Source organism: Falco biarmicus, chromosome 4 (assembly GCF_023638135.1).
Source record: "Falco biarmicus isolate bFalBia1 chromosome 4, bFalBia1.pri, whole genome shotgun sequence".
Taxonomy (NCBI): domain Eukaryota; kingdom Metazoa; phylum Chordata; class Aves; order Falconiformes; family Falconidae; genus Falco; species Falco biarmicus.
The window spans coordinates 55,444,922-55,464,286 of record NC_079291.1 but is presented as its reverse complement, the minus strand read 5'-3'; the positions used below and the strand labels follow the sequence as shown (position 1 = coordinate 55,464,286).

Genomic DNA, 19,365 nt, shown 5'->3' with positions numbered 1-19,365 from the left:
CAAAGCTGGTCTATACTGATGCCCTAAATAACTTATTGTAATTTATCCTTTCAAGTGTCTTAATGACAAAAGCCCTGAAGACAGAATTAGAAATAAAGAGAAGATGCGACCCACCGTGCCATTTCTAGACCCAGAGCTAGGAGCTCAGGTGGAGTCTAAGACCCAGACAAAGCATTGCATGGGGGACCCTATTTTACTGACAAATTTAAATTTTATTTTCCTCTTTGGAGGATATTCAGTGATGCACAAATTGGGTTTTAAAAGCCATTAGGATCTCTGTCAATGTCAGTAAACAAATAAAACAAACAGCAGAGTGATTCCTCAGAGAAAACAAGTTTCAATTATTCCAGCACAGAGTGACAGATCCCTGCCAAGATTATCACAACATAATAGCACAGAAACCAGTGAAAAATAACTAGTAACCCTCTGTTCCTAGAAACCAAACCGAACTCCAAATGATTTGCCTAGTAGTTGCAATTCTGTCTTGCTAAACCTTGTTGCGAATATAAATTCTTGCAGAACTACCACATCCAACACGAAAACATCACATTTCAGAGACAGCCAGCAAGACAGAATGAGAAACAGACACGTCTGCCACACTTCACAGCAGCTACAACCAAAGAATAAGGCACGCTTGCCTCTCCACCGCCTCTGGGATGGGGCTTAATAAACTGCTGGGCTATCACCATCCGGAAAGAATGGTGGACAATATAAAAGTGGTCAAGCCAAACAGCAACCACCCCCGTGAAAACCTCAAACGTATCTTAGCTCATCTCCAGCTGCATGCCAGTGCTCTGTCTCTGGGCTTCTGCTCCACAACTTTCCAAAGGTTTCAGAGCTCCGTCAGTGTGTATTGCCACCTGCTTTCACTGGCACAGTAACCAATGGGCCAGGCAGGGCTGATTTGTGCCTCCTAGCTGACTCCACTGCCCCTGTAAGAGGCAACACGTTTGCATTTGGAATCGAGGACTGGACAGGAGACTTACTCCTTGCCAGGTCAGAAGATTCAGAGTTTAGCTACGTTATCAATTTATGCCAGAACTGTCATTCAAAATACTTCGATATAACGAAGTTATCATAAGAAGAGTAGGGGTGCATTTACAGTTTGCATTGATACAAACCGCTCACGAGTACGCATTTACCCTACTAGTAGGTGAGTTAGATTATTTACCAGGGCGGCAAACAGTTCTCAAGTTTAAAAGTATTTAACACCCTGATTATCTGCACACCCATCTTAATCCAGACTGATTCATTCATAGCAAAACACTAAGAATTACTTCAGTATATAGCTAACCTACTTGATAAAAGAAACTAACTTAATTTATACTAAGTTGCTAACGTTGGTTGGACATCTCAAGTTCTAAATTGGATCAGCTTGTGAGTACTAACACACACAGATACACAGTAAAAAAAAATCCAAACCCTATGCTGAAGTTACATGAAGGGCACACTCATTCATTCTCCTCCACTTTGAATAATGAGGGTGGCTCACCTCACCAGAAAACATCCCAGCAGGCAACAGCCTAGTGAACCTCAGCCATCGCTGTCTGACAACCGAATCTGATCCACCATACTGGATCATATGGTGGCACATATGCATCCCGGCCATGTGGAAGAGTGATCTTAGGTGAACCCAGGGCACCGCGTTTCCAGAGGCAGCTCTGCGTGCGGTCAGAGCAGAGGCAATGGCTTCCTTGGTTGAGTTTCAGCTGCTTCTTACAGATGAGGACTAGGTCGCAAAAGTATTTACTGGAATTTGCTGAATTTTAGGTTTACCTCTTATTTCAAACTCTCTCCAGAGAGTGAGGAAAATGCATTGATCACTGATTTCAGGGGTTGTCTTTTTAATGCCAATATTGTGTGCTCTACTGAACAGGGAACATTTGCTCTGAGATGTGTAATTGGATACATCTTATAAATAAATAAAGAAAGCCCATCATTTATGTATACAGGGGCATTTAACAAAGACATCGTTCATCCATCACTAGCAGTGTTCTCAGCCGGCTGTGTTTGAATCTGTCAGGAGCTACCATCTATCCCCTATGGCAGTGCACAGAAAGAACTTAAATACAGTGTTACTAAAAAAAAATTCAAAAACCAACACACACAAAAACCCAACAGTTGTAGCAAACATCATTGTTTGTTGTTTAAAAACTGAGAGAATCAGTTTTAAACATCTTTTAATTAAAAGCTCCCTGCATAGTACCTAACCAACCAGTTTATTTCCTTCCTATTTAAAAACTAATGATTTTTCAGAGATCTGATCGAGAACTTTAACCCTATCTAGAAAGCATCTGCAGCTGCGCATGGCATGGTGTCATCCTGCAATATGCACATCTTGCACAGATCTGTTATCTGCCGTGGAATGTAGTGACTGATATAAATGAAATTCAGGTAAAATAATAATTCCCACTGGACAGGAGGAGGGGGGAAGACCCAAGAAGTTCACTTGGGAACATGTGGGAAAACTGAGCACAAGGCATTTTCCCACACAAGGTGAGAAGGCAGCCCACTCTATGCATGTTACTACTCAGACAACAACCTCCATTCTGCCCTTCACAGAGATCCAGCAAGAACTGAATTATTAGTTAAAGTTCATCTCCTGGCTCTTGTTTTCAGCCAAAATATTGCTTTCATTGAAAGGCATGTATGGGGAGGGGGCATAAAAATAATCTGTTGCTGAGGAGAGAAATTACTGTTATTTGTGTCCAGCCATTGTCAGTGGTCCCAAAAAGACTGGTCCTGCATCACTATGTATTTATAAAAACAGATCTGATGCCTTTCCAGAAGAGCAAGAAGTTTAAGTAGAGTAAGCCAAAAAGTGCAGGAATAACAAAGATTTTGGAAAGTGCAGACTCAAGGAGCACTGCCCGAGTGGATTCAGCAAGTGAGACAGCAGAATCAGTAACACAGGGCGAGTGTCTCCTGAACAGTCTGACATCCCCTTTAATGGTCTTGGCCCATTAACCACAGCTATTAAAAAAATAATCACATAAGCAAACTTCCATCAATCAGAAGGTTTGTGCTGATAATTAGTACCAAAGTCTGCTGCCACATCGTTTGTGCAAGATGACTGGAGGCAGAAGTTCAGCCTCCTCTTCCGCCAGGAGTGGGTCAGATCAGACCACTAACTGGTCCAGATGCTGAAACCGATGGGATGGCTCCTGGGATGGCTCAGGGCTTTTGGATCTGGCTATATTTCAACTGGACTGTAACGATGTGCCTGTGTCAGTCTAGAATTTTGCTGGCTCATGGGCTGCAAACTCCGAAAGCAGAATTTGACCTTAGATTTTAAGGCTGAAAACTCTAGCTTTTTCATCTAAACTTCCAGTGCTGCACAGAGCCCTGGTTTGTATCCCAAACTCCAGGCACTCTCTGTCTTTCAAAACTCCTAAAAGACGTTTCCAAGGCTTCATCCAAACAACTTCACAACATCTTTCTCATCACAACTGAATCCATAAATAAAACAGAACAACGGAACATGCATTCAAAAAGCAGCTGATTATGCACATGAACCCACGCCAGCTATAAGCATGATTGCGAATAACTGCAATTTACAATTTGCAAGCAAGAAGAAACGTATCAGCCCCTCCTTTATTTCTCTGATTAACTCCAAACACTATAATTTCAAAAAAAGTATTTTCTAGCTTTTCATTCAAGAAAAACAAACCAAGAATATATGATTATTTTGTCCCTTTTATAAAACAAATGTTCCAAAATTGCCCTTCTTGCATACTAACTCTTCCAATATTCATGCTAATCTTTCATATTCATATAAGGACTGTGAAATTAAACTCCCGCTATGGTAAAAGGTTTCTCTTGTCTATGTCTTGTAAAATATGAAAATGTACAAGGTACTGAGTGCCTTTTATGTTACTCTAAGTTCTAGAACTGGGTCCAAAGGCGCTTGCTTCTCTACCTCATTGTGCTGCATCACTTTTGGCATAACTTTCATTAACAGAAAAAAAAAAAAAAAAAAAAAGACTGCCACAAACCAGCCTTCAGCATATTAGACACTATCTACCTAAGGCAAAAGTAACGTAAATTGGAACACACACTTTTTTTTTCTTTTCTTTTTCGCTTCTTTTTTTAATTTAGACCCAATACAACTGTCTGAGTGAAAAAATTACAAGCTTGAAGCCAAATACTCAAACAAATTCAGCCACCTTTGCAATTCTAAAAACAATACTGTGATTCATAAAAGCCATTAAAAAAATAGTTTTAGAAGTGTTTCTAACTTTCACTTTAAAGCATCAGCTAATTTATTCCAAAGAAAAGCAAGCCAGACTTGCCATACGGGTTAGCTGTTTTCTTACTTACAAGCAAAAAAGTTTTCATATTCTGTAACATGCTTTAATTTCACTGAGGGTTTCAATTGCTCAAATGACTGTCAGAAATTTTCCAGACACAAAATTTTATTCTTATTTTTTAAATGCAGTGCCTGGGGAAGAAAAACAACTTTTAAAGGTAGAATTATCATCAGCCTCTAAAGGCTACTGAAGTAGAGCTACTATCCTACCAGCTGTAATTCAACAGGGGAAAAAAGCCTTGATTTCTTCAGCAGCCATGACAAATACGGCTAATATCCTCAACAATTTATTCTACTTATACAGATAATGTCTCTACAATGATGTAGGTAAGAACAGGCACGATTTTTCTTGCTCACACTACTCTAAGGCAAGAATGCCACCACTAAAATGAGTAGATGCGCACACACCAAAGTAAAACAGAGTAGGAAAGGTATCCATGGTCAAGACTCTTATGCCACTGATAGTCTAGGTCACCTTATATTCTCAAATAACTTCTAACAGCAGAAATTGTTCTTCATGAGGGTGCCAAATTTGGCTTTCCTAAGACCCTGCTTCAATAAAGACAAAACTTTAAGCTTCAGGTTTTGAAATGCAAAGACACCAAATCACCTGAGTCTGAAAATCCTCAGCCTAGCTCACTTCAGATATGAATTAAAATTTAACATTGACTCAAAGCCTTCCCCTTTTTGATGGATTTCAGAAAAAATAAACATAGAAAAACATGTACATAAATTCTCTCTTAACAGCACCTTAAATTATTGCAGATCACCACAAAAGTACACGCAGCCTAAGATGTACTATCAGAAACAAAACCTACTCCAGATACAACCCCACTGACAATTCAATTTCATTGACTTTGGCAGGGTTATACAGCAAGAAAAACTTTGGTACATGAATGGTAAAGACTTATTTGGGAACAAAGCAGATCAATAGTTGTAATACTGTTATAACATATACATTGACACCCTCCCAACAAGACCTCTGAAGTATCTGCATTTTTGTAGAAATAGTGCAGAGCTGCAATTGCTTATCAATTTGCTGTGATTTTTTTTTTTGAGATGCATATTTCTATTTGACAGAATATTTTGATGAAGCCAGGGATAAATTCCAATGGTAATGTGTAAAAAAATAAATCCACAACTCAGTACTGGCACTTACAGCAAGGGGGAAAAAAAAGGGAAAAAAGAGAAAAAAAGGAAAAAAAAAAAAGAAAAGAGATTCAGACCAAAAGTTTTTGTAGATATAGGCTGAATATTTTGGAAAATATTTCTGTGAAAGCTTTTAAGGAAACGAAGGAAGATAAATTAGAAGGACCACTTAAAATCTGTTTGGTCGAGACTGAAAACCTATTTAGGGAAAAGTCCTCTCCTGAAGACATTATTACTAGAAGTAGTTTAATAAACCCTTGCTATCTCTAACTTGTGTAAATTCTTCATTCTGAATTAATTCCTTTAAAAAAAAAGTAATACATTTCATGAATTAGTAAGGTAAAATGGGTTCACATATCAATGTAACTGGCTTACATCAGGTTTAATTTTTTTTATTTTTTGGCCACTCAAAGTTCTTCTGTTTTGTTACCCGAAGTTTAGATATGGCAAGAACTGTGAAACTTAAAAATAATGTGTGTTGGGGAAAAAGACTAATCACCACAAAATCTACTCAGCTGTTGCTCAAACATCCATAAAGTGGCCAAGGTTCCAATTAAAGCTTAACATAACAAAGCGCAACCTGCTTTGATTTACCCCATGCTTCCACAATTATTCATAGACTCTTGGCAGCACCTCTGCCTTCACCTTCCACTTCAGAATTCCTGTCATTCAGCAAAAATAAATGTGAAATCTGGAACCAATGCGACAAATGTATTGATTCTCAAAAAATATTCTGAAGCAGGTGGTACCAGTCTGAAAACAAAACTTAGAGAAGATCCAAACTGGGCATTTGAAATCCAGCCACCACATTCAGCTACTTAATAACCTACCTACAGAGAGCTCCAAAAACGTAAAAGGTCAGAGTGGACCATCTGCTGAAACGGTATCACACAACTTTCACACAGCGATCTCACCACCCAGCTCAGCTCTGTATTCACTGAACTGCAGTCAGCTGAAGAAGACACAGAACCTCAGCTGAAGGACCCAAAGTGACAGAGAATTTACTGTGTCTACTGGCTGTTTCCATGTTTAATACCCGTAAAGTTAAATATGTGCCCTTTCCCCATAATTTAGATTTTTCTTCTTTAATCTTCTAGTCACTTGATCTTTGTGGCTGTAGCCTTCCAGTTAAAACATTACTATAGACTTGGGTTTCCCCTTCTCGTTTTGGCACTTACAGACCACAATTAAATTGCATCTTGTCTTTCTTTTTGATAAGCTAAGGATATTATGTTCCGGTACTCATTAAAAGGCATAATTTTGAGACCACAAACCACTGATTCTTAGTGCTGCTGGTATACTACCAGTGCCTAGCAGAAATGTCTTCACCACTGAAACCACTATCAAAAGAGAGCAGTTGGTAAAAGCATCAAAAATGTCTACTCTAGAAGTAGCTGATATTGCACCTGGTCAGTTTGCCTATCCAAATACTTAGCAGGAAACTGATAAATGACAGAGAACCTTGTGCTACAAACCTGCCTGCCTTCTTGGGAGAACATTCCAGCTCTGAAGGTCTGTAGCCCCAACAGACACATGCCCTGCAGTGCTGCAGTAGGAGGTCAGATGTTCTATGGCCCCTGTTGCAAAAAAACCCTGAGTTCAGGAGGGCTCTGCACCAAGCTACACATCGGTGCCTCTCGGAACCCTGGAAATGCAAACTTACAATTCCTGCTGCTCAGTTCCCAGGACTGGAGGTGAGATACCCACCCAAAGTCAGGAGCATGCAAGATGCAGGTCACTGCTACCTTAGGCATTTTCCACTGACTAAACCCAACAAATTTTATGTGCTCTGTTGCTAGTATTTCAGCAAAGCTCAGTATTGCCTCAAAATCTTCTGACACATGAGAAATTTGTGCGTGACACTCAGCAAAACATACACCCTCCCATGGCTGTCACAACTCTGATGTAAGTACTGTACATGGCTTTACGAATCACACATCGGTACATAACGCTTGCTACCACGTTATTTAGAAACACAAAACCCATTGTTTTCTCATTGTTTTAAAACTATTTTGTCCTCATATACAGCAATTTTCAGCCTTTCAAATCTTCTAAGGGAAACAGAAGATTACATTGGCAAATCAACATGTGACACCATCCATCGAAGGTTAATATGAGAAAAGCAAGGAAGGATACAAACGAGGTACCCAAGGTCGCACAAAATCAGTAGAACAACCAAGAATAGAACAAAGACCTCTTCATTACTTACATCACAAACACATTCAATTCTGCATTAGTTAATCTGCAGAGTCTGTGCATCAGTAGCAAGACATGTCCACAGGAGAAAATACAATAATAATCAGCTGCAAGTTCAGCATTACCTAAAGCCACAGGATAAAATTAAAAGGTACAGGGTGTGATGGCCTGACCTTGAATACCACTTGACTGAAAAGAGGAAAGAATATCCTTCCGGGTATTTTAATTCTAGAGGAACCCAAATCACCACAAACTTGGAAAAAAAAATCCGTTTGGGATCTAGATTTGCAAACCAGATCTCTACCAGATCTCAGGACTACTCTGCTTCCCTCAGCACCAGCCTTTGCACCTTATCAACAACAAGCCTCTATAAAGAAAAAAGTCAAAGCCCAGATATCATTTTATTTTTTCAAAGGATTAGCCAGCTGAAAAACAGAAAAGAACTTACAAAATAAGGCAATTTGGGTGATTAGTTTACATGATTTTCCAAAAGAATTAACAACTGTTCCAGCATCCACAAATATTGCCCGTAGCTCTTCTTCCCCCAGCTCTGTAAGGCTGTTTTGAGTTTGGTGCTGGTGACGAATTTTTCTTCTTGATTTTTCTTTTTAATACCTCCCACTCCTCTCAATAGAAATAACCTACAGGCTGTAAAGTACTTCGTAAGCGTAAAATGAATTGATAGGAGGGTGTACCTGCTCACAAAACACTAGGCTGAGATAGCAGAAAATCTGTTTATCTTGTTTGTTCAACAAAGTTCCATATACCAGAAGCCAAACAAATACATTGAGTAGGAAACATTTGCTTCTTTTTCTCCCTAAAAACCGTACCTAACTTACCAGCCAAAAAAACCCCCCACTGACCTTCTATATGTGACTGTGGTGGGTCACTTCACTCCTTTGAGGCTCTTGGTTTTTTTACGGTACCTACAGAATCCAGCACTGGGGACCACTTGTACCAGTTGAGGCCCTGAGCACTACTAAAGTCTTCTGTTATTAATAAACCTCCTGCTTTCCAAGTGGATTATTTATAAATGAATTTTGTAACCTCTGGCAGGCTAGAACTAAACAGAGAATACAGTTTTTCCCCCTTTAACTTAAAAATAAAGGCTATGGAAAGATGAATAGAGAGAAGCAATTAATATGTCCTAATAATTGTCATACTGAATGGGAGAACCGCTACGTTTCTTGGGGTTTCTGTGCAGGAAGGTTCCAGGTAACTATTCATTCACTGGGCTGGGTTCATGTAAATCGAATGCTGTTGCCAAGCAACTATAGGTGCTAAGGAATGAAATACAGTCTGCAGAAACCTAATAGCCTGGAGAGAAAAAGAACTACAATCTGAGATTTATGGCATATATAAAAGGAAAAGAGTCATTCTCCCACACACAAAGAACACAGATACTTTATTATAAATGTCCTTAGCGTGTTTTTCTAAAGCATAATGAAGCAATAAAACCCCCACTCCACCCCAAATCAAACAGGTATTTTTTTTTTTATGCTGTGTTCATTAAGCTTTCTAGAAATAGATCTTGAGAAATTAGCTACCAAGACAAAAGCTAAAATATAACCGAAAGATCTATCTTTTGCACATGAAAAATGTTAGCTGTACAGACAGCACTGCAACTGCCAATCAGCTATCTACTTCACCTTCTTATGTTTTTATACCATGCTCATTAACATTGCATCTGATCATCAGAAATTCTCTTTAAGCTTATTAAGATTTTAAAATATTTTTAGCAAGTTAATTAGAATACATTAACAGAGCTCATCTGTGTTCACCCATCATGCATATTTTATTTTATTCAGGCAAATTGCTTTTAAATGAAATATTAGACCTAGGAAGGGTACACTGTTGGGTACTGAACAATACAACCCCTTAGTACAAACAACTCCTCTCAAACACCCTAATAACTTCATGCCACTGGAATGTGGGGAGATTTTCTGATGGCAAAGGGGTTTTTTTTTTAGTGTCTGCCCTTATCACAATCCCCTCCAGCTGAGGGGCGGGTACCCAGACCTGGTGTATCATCCTAGTACCTGAACATCCTTCATTGCCATCGTGTTCCCATACAATCAATAAAAGTTAAAGCCACTAAGAAACCACTGCAATGGGAAACAAAGATCCAGTTAAGGAGAAGGAAAGAACGTCTTCAATCCCTCATACTGTGTAGTTCAAGGGCTTTTACAAATTTGTGTTTGGTGGTCTTTTTTTTTTTTCCTCCTGCTGACAGTCTCTGAGGACATTATTTGATCTTAGGACAGGAGTCCAATTAGAAGCTCTGGCATGACGTGGCAGAGGTGCACACATTTGGCAGAACAGCAAGAACAGCTCACAAAGAACAAACCTGAAATACCCTTTGCTTTAGTTAGCATTATAAATTCCTCCCTTCAATGTGCACTAAGTGTCACCAAATTCAATCACTCAAAATTAAATAACAGTTCATGAGGAAAAGGGAGACAGCAAAAACTACCTTGGGGTATTTTGGGCATGCCACTTGCAGAATTTCACTCAAGTCAGATGAAGTCCATCACTGGACACTGAAAAGTCACTACAATGCTACAACAATAAGATGCTCCTCAAGCTTCTGCTGTACATTCACTCAATCCAGTCAAATATGACACCTTTGAAATTGTTCCTTTAGATTCCATACAGCCCAAATCCTTCCTATCTAAGGAAGGATGGAAGATCACACTAATTTCATCAACAATTCTCAAGCTAAGTGGTTACTTTTAGAGATCTGCATAAATAAAAGGATGAACAAAGTTTGCCAACCTCATGCTTGATTCAGATCTTGCACTCTCACTGCATTTCAATTAACCTGCCACAGATTGCAGAGCTGACATATTTGATTCAGATAGTAAAGAAAACACTCTTTAAAAAACAACAGGTCTGAAGCTTTTGATGAGCGATCATACAATCTATATCAAAACACACATTTAAATCTCAGTCACCACGCATTTCATGATCTGCATCATTAACACTCTCTGGTTTGAGGGATTTTGATAATCTCTTTTACAATCTATAACAGTTCTTTATCTGCAAGGCACTGATGCCTGTTAACCAATGATCATTATTTACATATGCTTTGTGCCTGCAGCCTTCCCTGAGATGTTAATCTCTTCAATTCTAACGGCTCCTCTTTTATAAACTGCTGTGATACGCCCCATGTTTTCTCCCACTGACGAACCCCAAAACTGGATGCATCTCATTTAGCATTTGGCTGAACACATCAGCCACGCTGGCACAGGGAAATTTTAATCACAGCTGAGCAATTCTATGGTAAGCTCTTCCAAAGGCCAAGCGAAAAGAACCATATCGATGGGTGGAGCCCCTTGTCTCTGAATAAATCACTTCTGATTGCACTGAATCCAAAACCAACCTGTCGTAACCTTTTCCTTCTATTTCTACATTCATTAATCAACTCAAAAAACATCAAAAGCACAAGCTGCAGTGCTGCGGTCCGTAGTTTCTCCTCAAGCTTGACCACGCAGAAGTTTTGCTTTTTAAAGGAATTCTTTGCCTTCGACAGTTGGAGCAGAGATTTCACCTCCATGCCACGGAGCTGGAGTCCGGCAGCTGCCTTGGCCCCAGGGATCAGCCAGGATATCTCTCCCCAGCACTTGCTGCATGCTGAGTAACAAGTCACACAATCCAAACAATTTATTTCTTGGCATTAAAGAACACAAACTGCCTTGGTTTATTTTGTAACATTTAAGCAGACATACGTCCTATCCTAAGGAAAACACGCACCTAGAAATCAATATGAATTTCTACTAGCATCCTAATTGCAAAGAGTAGGGCTTGAATGAGCAATGAGGGCAAACGCACATTTTAACGTCATTTAGAGTGACCAAAGACACTGAAATATGTTTACAGTTAAGAGTATTCACTAGAAAAAGCAGGGGAGAAAATAAAGCATGACTACCAGACAACAGTTATATAAAATGCAATTTAACAAAGCACGTTTTGTCACTGGCCTACCCTGGTGCACGCTCATTGCTCCTGCAACCAGAACAGCGACTCAGTTATCCAAGCCAGCGGAATTTTAACAAATCCCTATAATATCGCCGCTAGAGCTGCACCTGTAGTACAGCTATGCTCAAGCTCACCTGGCTCAGGATTCTAATGAGAACCTGGAGCTCTCCACTGCTTACAGAAACTTCCCCGTTAACCCAGCCATACCCAGAGCAGCTCGGAGCACGTTACCCACCCCAATCCCCCGTGTCTGGCTCTGCCACCCCTTCAGAGAAGTCTCAGCCAGCTTTATTAGCAAGCTGCAAAAGTCCTCCTGTCCACCCCCTCTATCTTCCCCTTCTCCCAAACCCATAGCACAGAAGACTCCTGACCAATTCTTTTCCTTACATTTTCTTCTGCAGAGGCCAAAACTTCCCGCTACCTAAAATCCAGCCCCATGTAAGTACGGGACATCACTGAATAGCCACTGACTTGATCAATTTTATTTATTATTATTACTAGCTTTTTATTATTATTACTTTATTATTATTTTAAAGTAAGAGGCTGCTCACATCTTCCTTTGAAATGGCAAAAGGACAGGGTTTTCCAGCCTGGGTACATCCTCTGGGTCCCCAAGATATGGTTCACCACAAACACCAAAATCCAGCACATCGTCTGAGTCCCATTCCCTACGTTACACCCAATCCCTGCATAAAACAGCAGTCAACAAAAATGCACAACATCTTTTCCCAAATCCTCACAGTTAACACATTAAGTGGCAATAAAGGGTGCAATGACTTTCCAAGGGCATGTACCTGTTTAATTATTCAAAAGAAAATTGACTCAGGCACCATGGTATGAAACACTAAAATATGCAAACGAAGTAAATAATGGGGGAAAGCAACAAAAGAGAAAAAGGGATCATGGTGAGAGGAACATATGGGGCAGATTCAGATCTCCTTGTGTACCTGAGTTTCTCTATATACTTGCGTATAAGAAGAAAAGATTGTGAAGTGACAGAGAAATTATTATTTACTCATTTCAGTACTGGGACTAGGGTCTTGAAACAATCTAACCATGCCTAGAATTTCCTAAGAGAGTGTTATTTTCACCTATATACATGAAGCAATTTCAGGAAAAGGAATGTTTACACCTTTCTAGACAATCAAATCTTACTGCTGTGAAAACACTTACTTGTTTCAACAGAGGCTGTACAGAACAGAAGAAAAGATGCAGGATCTGATCTGTGAGCAAATCCTGTTTATTCTAAATTAAGGCCTTGAAATGACTCGCTAAAACAGTAAGAACAGGTTAACAGAAAAATATTGTAACACCAATTCTAGTTATTTGTCCATAAAACATGAATATCCCATTAAAACAAAGAGCATTTGATTTTAGCTTGGACCAAAGCAAATGTCTTTCCAATCAAGACATCTAGTGAATTGAATGTCTCTTGTAAGCAGGTGCTACTGTGTTACATTTTCATCCAAACTGCTGAGAATAAGCTAGAAGAAAATGACAAAGTAAATTGAACAAGAAAGTGTCTGATCTTGATGAATAATTCAATGATGCAATGCAACAAATACTGATTTTTTTCCTGGTAAAGGCAGTTTACAACTGTCCTTTGCTTAGAAAAATGACCTTCTCATGGTAATTCTGCTTTTGTCTTTAGGCACTGGGTGACAGCCTCAGTAATACTCACAATTCCCGTTCACAGCTCTGCTGCTGATCTCAAAGCACGCACTTCAATTCCTGCTCTACCATCTAATACTTTTTAAATAAAATAATCCAACGGCTGAAGAACTGACTGTTCTTTAACTAATTAGGTCACTTTTCTTGAGTCTTAAAAAGTATGAGGGTATCTTTTAACAGAGTTCAGAGTCACAACCTGCATGCTGGCATGAGCTGTAGGAACTGCAGCATGATGTACTCATCGAGGCAGGAACGATGCCATCAGCCAGGAATACGGCAGCTCATTGGATACCTAGCAACTCCTTACAGCAACAGGGAGAACCTGGAAGCTACGGATTTGATGATCCACATTCAGGATTGTCTGAACTCGTAACAAAAATACATCACACCTACTTCTGTCTCCTATCTGTTAAAAGGCATTAGACTGGAACTACAGCTGGAAAGCAGGATTCAGAGCTGTTGGATTGTATAGTCCTGCCTCACACCACCGATGATTTCCTGCATTACCTTGGGCAACCTGCCTTCACCCTTAAGGGTAGAGCTTCTCCTTTTATAAACAGGCAGTATTAACAGCAGAAATGTGATAAAAATATCATCCACAAGGAGACAGGGAATAAACTCTCTTCTCCATAGCCAGGATGGACAGAACAAAGCCTGACAAAACTATGAAGCTGCGACATGCCAGTTATACTTGTTGCAAGAAAATCTTTTTAATAGTCAAGATAGCAAGACATAGGAATAGGTTAATCACCACTCCCATTCCCTGAGGAACTGCTTGACTGCGTGGATAACAACAGTGTGAACCCAGACAACCATCACTCTTCCATTACAGAAAAGTTACCATGCAACCAGGACTGTCAGAGCCGCAGGTCCAGAATAACCACGGCCATTTAGTCTAATGAAAAGAGAATTTACTTGGGAAAGGGCTGAGCTGGATGCCAGCCCCCATTCCCAGAAGTATGTCTTTTATTCCCAACAATTGAAAAATGCATATAAGAATTCATCTGTCAGCCCTGTTGTATCCACAGTAAAGATTGCATTGGAAGAAGCCCATCACTGGGGAGGTGGGTTCAGCCTAATGATCTAGTAACCAGAAAGCCAGAAAAATCTTCTTTAGAGGTGGTAAAGTCATACCTCACATATCAGTATTAACAAGGGACATACTTCACTAGAAGATCACAACTGAAAAAGGCTTATTTTGCCTTTTCTCATGTACTCTTTGCTAATTGTGCTCTACATCTTTCTCAATGCATAGTCTTATTATAACAAAAACATATAGCAAAGAATCCAGTCTACAGTAGATTACCAATCCAGCCAGAAAAACAAAACAACAACAAAAAAACACCAATTAAGAAAAAGATTAACCCTACTAAAATCTGCGATCCTAGACATAACCAGTATGACCAGCTTAAATGCAAGTAAGGACACAAGCATCCAGCTGCATATTTTCTGACCCCTGCAATGTATCAGAATCTCTTGCTTATGAATAGTCAGATTACATTTGGCTAGTTGGCAGCACTTCTTAACACCTAACAATCTAATAAAAATATATTTTTTCTCTGCGCTAGACAAATCTGCCCACCTTCAACCTCTGCTACCCATAAACCACACAATTTATTCAAGTACCTTTACTCTGAGTATAATTAACCTTTTCAATGTACAAAAGCTTCTGTGCCTCTTAAATGAACAAAGAGCTATTAATGAACAAAAAATACTCTCCTGATCAAATGTTTGATACTATTTCTGGGAATACAGAGCATATTATTACTATCCATATATTGTATATAATATTTAGCTCACATATCTTCTTCCAAAAGGTTTCTGTTTTCAAAGTATCATTGTATAAGACTGATTTTTATATGCCACAAGGATACATTAGTCAGGTTACTGCAGATTTACACTGACAATCAGAAACAGAACGACATGATCATGAAAAAGAAAAAGCCCATTTGCCCTAGCTTCAAAGCCAGGGGATAAATGTAAGAGGAAAACAAGATTAATTTTATTTTACTCATTTCAAGGTTAAACTGCAAGGAACCTTAACATCACATGCATGGTCATAAGTTTTCAATGCATGGTCCATGAACTCTTGGCAGCCCATAAGGTAAGGGAAGCAGGTCAGTTGTCAAGGAGATTTTGAATTTACCATGTAAGAGGTCCAGTCCCATACTGAAAAATTTATGAAACCTACAGATTTTAAGTTTGAAAATCAGTGACCAAGAGGAAAGAAGGTGGCATGTGAGTGGTTTTCTTCCTCCTCTCCCTCATTTCTTATAGGGATGAGAGGTCGGAACTGAGCTGGAAGGCTCGAATTCACCAGTGCCACACATCATCTCTTCTGTACAGACACTTCACATCTAGGCAAATGCTGGCTTTCTGGCTTTAGTCCTGTATTTTTAGCTGTATTTTCAATGAAAAGATGCACTGAATTCTGCAGTAACACAACTGTTGATCACACTCTGTTTTGTAACAGAAGTCCTGTCAGATATTTAGCCTTAGTTACCAAAAACTATCTTCAGGGAGTACAAACATTTCCCCTCTGGCATCCTGTCAGTCACAGCAAATCTGTAAATAAACTGTCAAACTCCATTCTAATCATTCCTGAATCTGCAAGGGAAAAAAGTAGTAAAATTGGTGCAGCTGGTTGTAGTCCCTGTAGAGCAGGGCTGATTTCACAGCTTTAATATGGTTCACTACTTCACAGCAAGTCCGATCTGATATACAGCATGCAGAAATGAGTGACACCTTTGCTAATCATTTTCTTAAACTTATCACATGTGGAGGTAATAACAGATGCAATGACTTTTCAAGGGCACAGACTAGTTAATTTTTCAAAAGCAAATCAACTCGAGTTCTGCAAAATTAAAAATCCACTAAGACACACTGTCAAGCTATCTAAATTATGGAGAATCACACAAAAAGGGAAAAACAAAAGTCTGGTCATGAGAAAGATCATGTTAGAGGCTCTTCTTATATTGTCATATGTAAAGTAGGAATATAGCAGCTGCAAACAAGCCAAAGATCTAAATAGGGATGCTGACTTTAGCAAAGACTTATTAAATAAAAAGGGAAACCGTATGTACTATTACCTAGAACATATTGGCACCCTCATTCTATAATTCATAACTTACTAAGTAATTCTGAGGGAGCTGGTCAAGAATTTTTCTGCAAGATATTTTTTGTTGGACCATGACAGCTAATCAAAGAGTTTTTCAGGGCCACAACAGAAAATGTGCAGCAGAAGAAAGATCAGAAAGAGAGCAGATAAACACTATCACCTCACTGCCTATGGACTCACTTAGGATGTAAATCACCTGATTTAGAGCAGGGACAGAACCTGAACCAGGGTCTGCTTTATCCCACAAATTTTCCTTCACCATCAAGTTAGACAAAGTCACACTGTCTCTCTGGATCGGTGAATATTTCATAAGAAGCAGAATAGCCCCAAGCAGAAGAAAGACTGACTCTAAGCCCAATAGCTTGACTTGTATCAAATCTAGGTTCAAGACTCAATTCTGTTTAGCAGTCATAAAAGGGATCTCAGTCTCGGTCTGCAAAAGGAGATGCATCCTTCATGTTTCTTCACAAAAGCCCCACAAAATGTGACTAATTATGAGACAGTTTGAAAATAAATTCTGAAAGTACATAATTTCTCATGAAACAAAAATACAGATATTTGATTGCACATGCTTACTCAGTCCCCCTGCTCAGGAAGGAAACGTTTCATGAGAATAGCTGAATGCACCACAGGAAAGGAAAAAGCACTAAGGTCAGTATGACTGCCATGAGTTTGAAGGTGAAAAAAAAATAACATCACCCCCTTAATTAGGGTTGCCATATGTTCAGACTTCTGCTTTCATGTTTTCTTTTTTGAGCTCAGATTCTGACTGGCTGAAAAGAGAGGAATACAAAATGCATCAAGATTTACCATATGTGTCCTGGCCTCCTGTGCACTACAATGTGTCAGAGATCTGACATATCAGAGACATCATGCTCACTATGCAAAGGCTACATGGCCTATCAGCTACTATTTCCTTCCAGTAAATCCCAGAAGAAACGATGGGAGCGCTACCCCACATCTTCCAATTTCCCACCACACAGAAATCCAAACCATATGCTATAAAAGTTTTCAGCAGAAGCAACTGCTGCTCTCCAGAAGTGAGAGTCAAACTGGTTTATTCTCCTCTACTTGTATACAAGCATCTCACCCAAGGGGCAAATACACCACCATGACCCTGAAAAAATCAGTGACCCTTGTCAAGACACCTCTGCGTGTTGGTGTACAGGGTCCTTAGCAGACCTTTCATCTGAGAATTAACCACCAAAAAAATAATCTCTGGCCCTGAATTTAATTTCCCATGTAACGACTGTTTATCACCCCAGTCTAATAATAGTCAATTCACCCTCAGAACACCCTTAACAGATAGGAATTTCCACCACCCCGATTTCAGATGTGAGAAAAAGATACAGGGAAGATACCCATCTAGATGAACCAGGAGTGCAAGCCAAGTCTCCCGAGCACCAAAGCAGAAGCCGAATCACACCGCCTTTTCATTGTGAACTACAGCCACGGCTTTGCTTTAAAAATCAATGAGACCTCAAAATCCAGCCTGTATACTTCTTTCCATCCAAAAAAGGTAACGTTATTTCAATTTCCAATAAGAAAGAAAATGGTTTATTGGATTGTCCTTCCAGTATCAAAAAAATAAATAAATAATTACTTTGCACACAGAAGTTTCAGCCCTATAAAAGTCCACAGCAAAATACAACCCTCTCTGGCAGACAGCACAGCACAACTACTCGTGACATGAAATGAACCCTACGATAACAGCCGACAAAAACTGGACTTTAAATAAAAAGAATGTAATTATCCCAACGGGGGTTGCTCCAGGGCACCTGTGTTAACTCCCCTGCCAAAAGTATTTTGAACCCTCTAATGGCCACAAATGATAAGAAAAGCTATGATGAGAGAAAGTCCATGAGGCTACACCTGCAAAGTGAAGTATTTTAAAGAAAAATGCTTCAGATACAGAAACGGAAGCAATTAAAAACTGAAAGAAAAACGTGTACCACCGTCTTTGTTTTCACCCAAGCTGAACTTCCCCTGCAATTGAATCGCTGGCTCATGGGGGCAGCTGGCTGACATCCTGAGCCATGAACAGGAAGAGCTTGTCTGGGAAATCAGCACAAACCTCAGGCTTGTTTGTTTGGAAATGAGCCCACACGTAAACAAGCTTACACACACAGACCAAGGTCTGTAGCACATGACTGCAAATTAACGGGACCTGGTGATAAAGGATCAGAGTTCTTGATGCCATCTTTGCCTCAGTCTCTACTGCTATGATGCACTCTCAGGAATGCCAGGTCCCTGAGGCCAGGAGGAAAGTCCAGAGCAGGGAAGACTCACCCTTGATGGAACAGACCAGATTAGGGAACATTTATATAAACTGGACATACAGAGGTCCATGGGACCTCATGGGATGCACCCATGAGAGCTGAGACACTCGGCCAATAACATTGTGAGACTACTCTTGATTATCTTTGAAGGTCATGGCAATTTGGGGAGGCTCCTGAGGACTGGAAGAAAGCAAATGTCACCCACCTTCAGCAATGGCAAGGAGGAAGATACTGGGAACTATAGGCCAGTTAGGCTCACCTTGATCCTCGGGAAGATGGAGCAAAACCTGGAAACCATTTCCAAACATACAAAGGATAGACAGGTGATTGACATTAGTCAGCATGGCCTTCTAAGGTGAGATAACTGGTTTGGTGGATGAGGAGAAAGCAGCAGATGTTGTCCACATCAATTTTAGCAAGCCTTTTCACACGGTCTCCCACAGTATCTTCACTGACAAACTGACGAAGTACAAATTAGATACGTGGACAGTGAGGTAGACTGAAAATTGGCTGAACTGCAGGACTTGAAGGCTGTAGTCAGTGCTACAAAGTCCAGCTGGAAGCAACTCACTAGTGGTGTGTCCCAAGGGTCAATACGGGTCTGATACTGCCCAACATTTATGACCTAGGTGATGGAAAAGAGTGTATCCTCAGCGAGTTTGCAG

General features: G+C 39.8%; 1 protein-coding gene across 3 annotated transcripts in view; it reads right to left on the bottom strand.

Moving 5' to 3' along the window:
- Window positions 1-19,365, bottom strand: part of XYLB (xylulokinase) — an 84,740-nt gene that overhangs the window by 15,770 nt on the left and 49,605 nt on the right. For 2 of the 3 annotated variants that reach the window (XM_056335473.1, XM_056335474.1), the window contains one exon: window positions 6,934-7,035. The exons of the other annotated variant lie outside the window; for it this stretch is intronic. In XM_056335473.1, coding sequence (XP_056191448.1) covers window positions 6,934-7,035 — 102 coding nt within the window. The remainder of the gene's footprint in view (window positions 1-6,933; window positions 7,036-19,365) is intronic. 3 annotated transcript variants of the gene reach the window in all.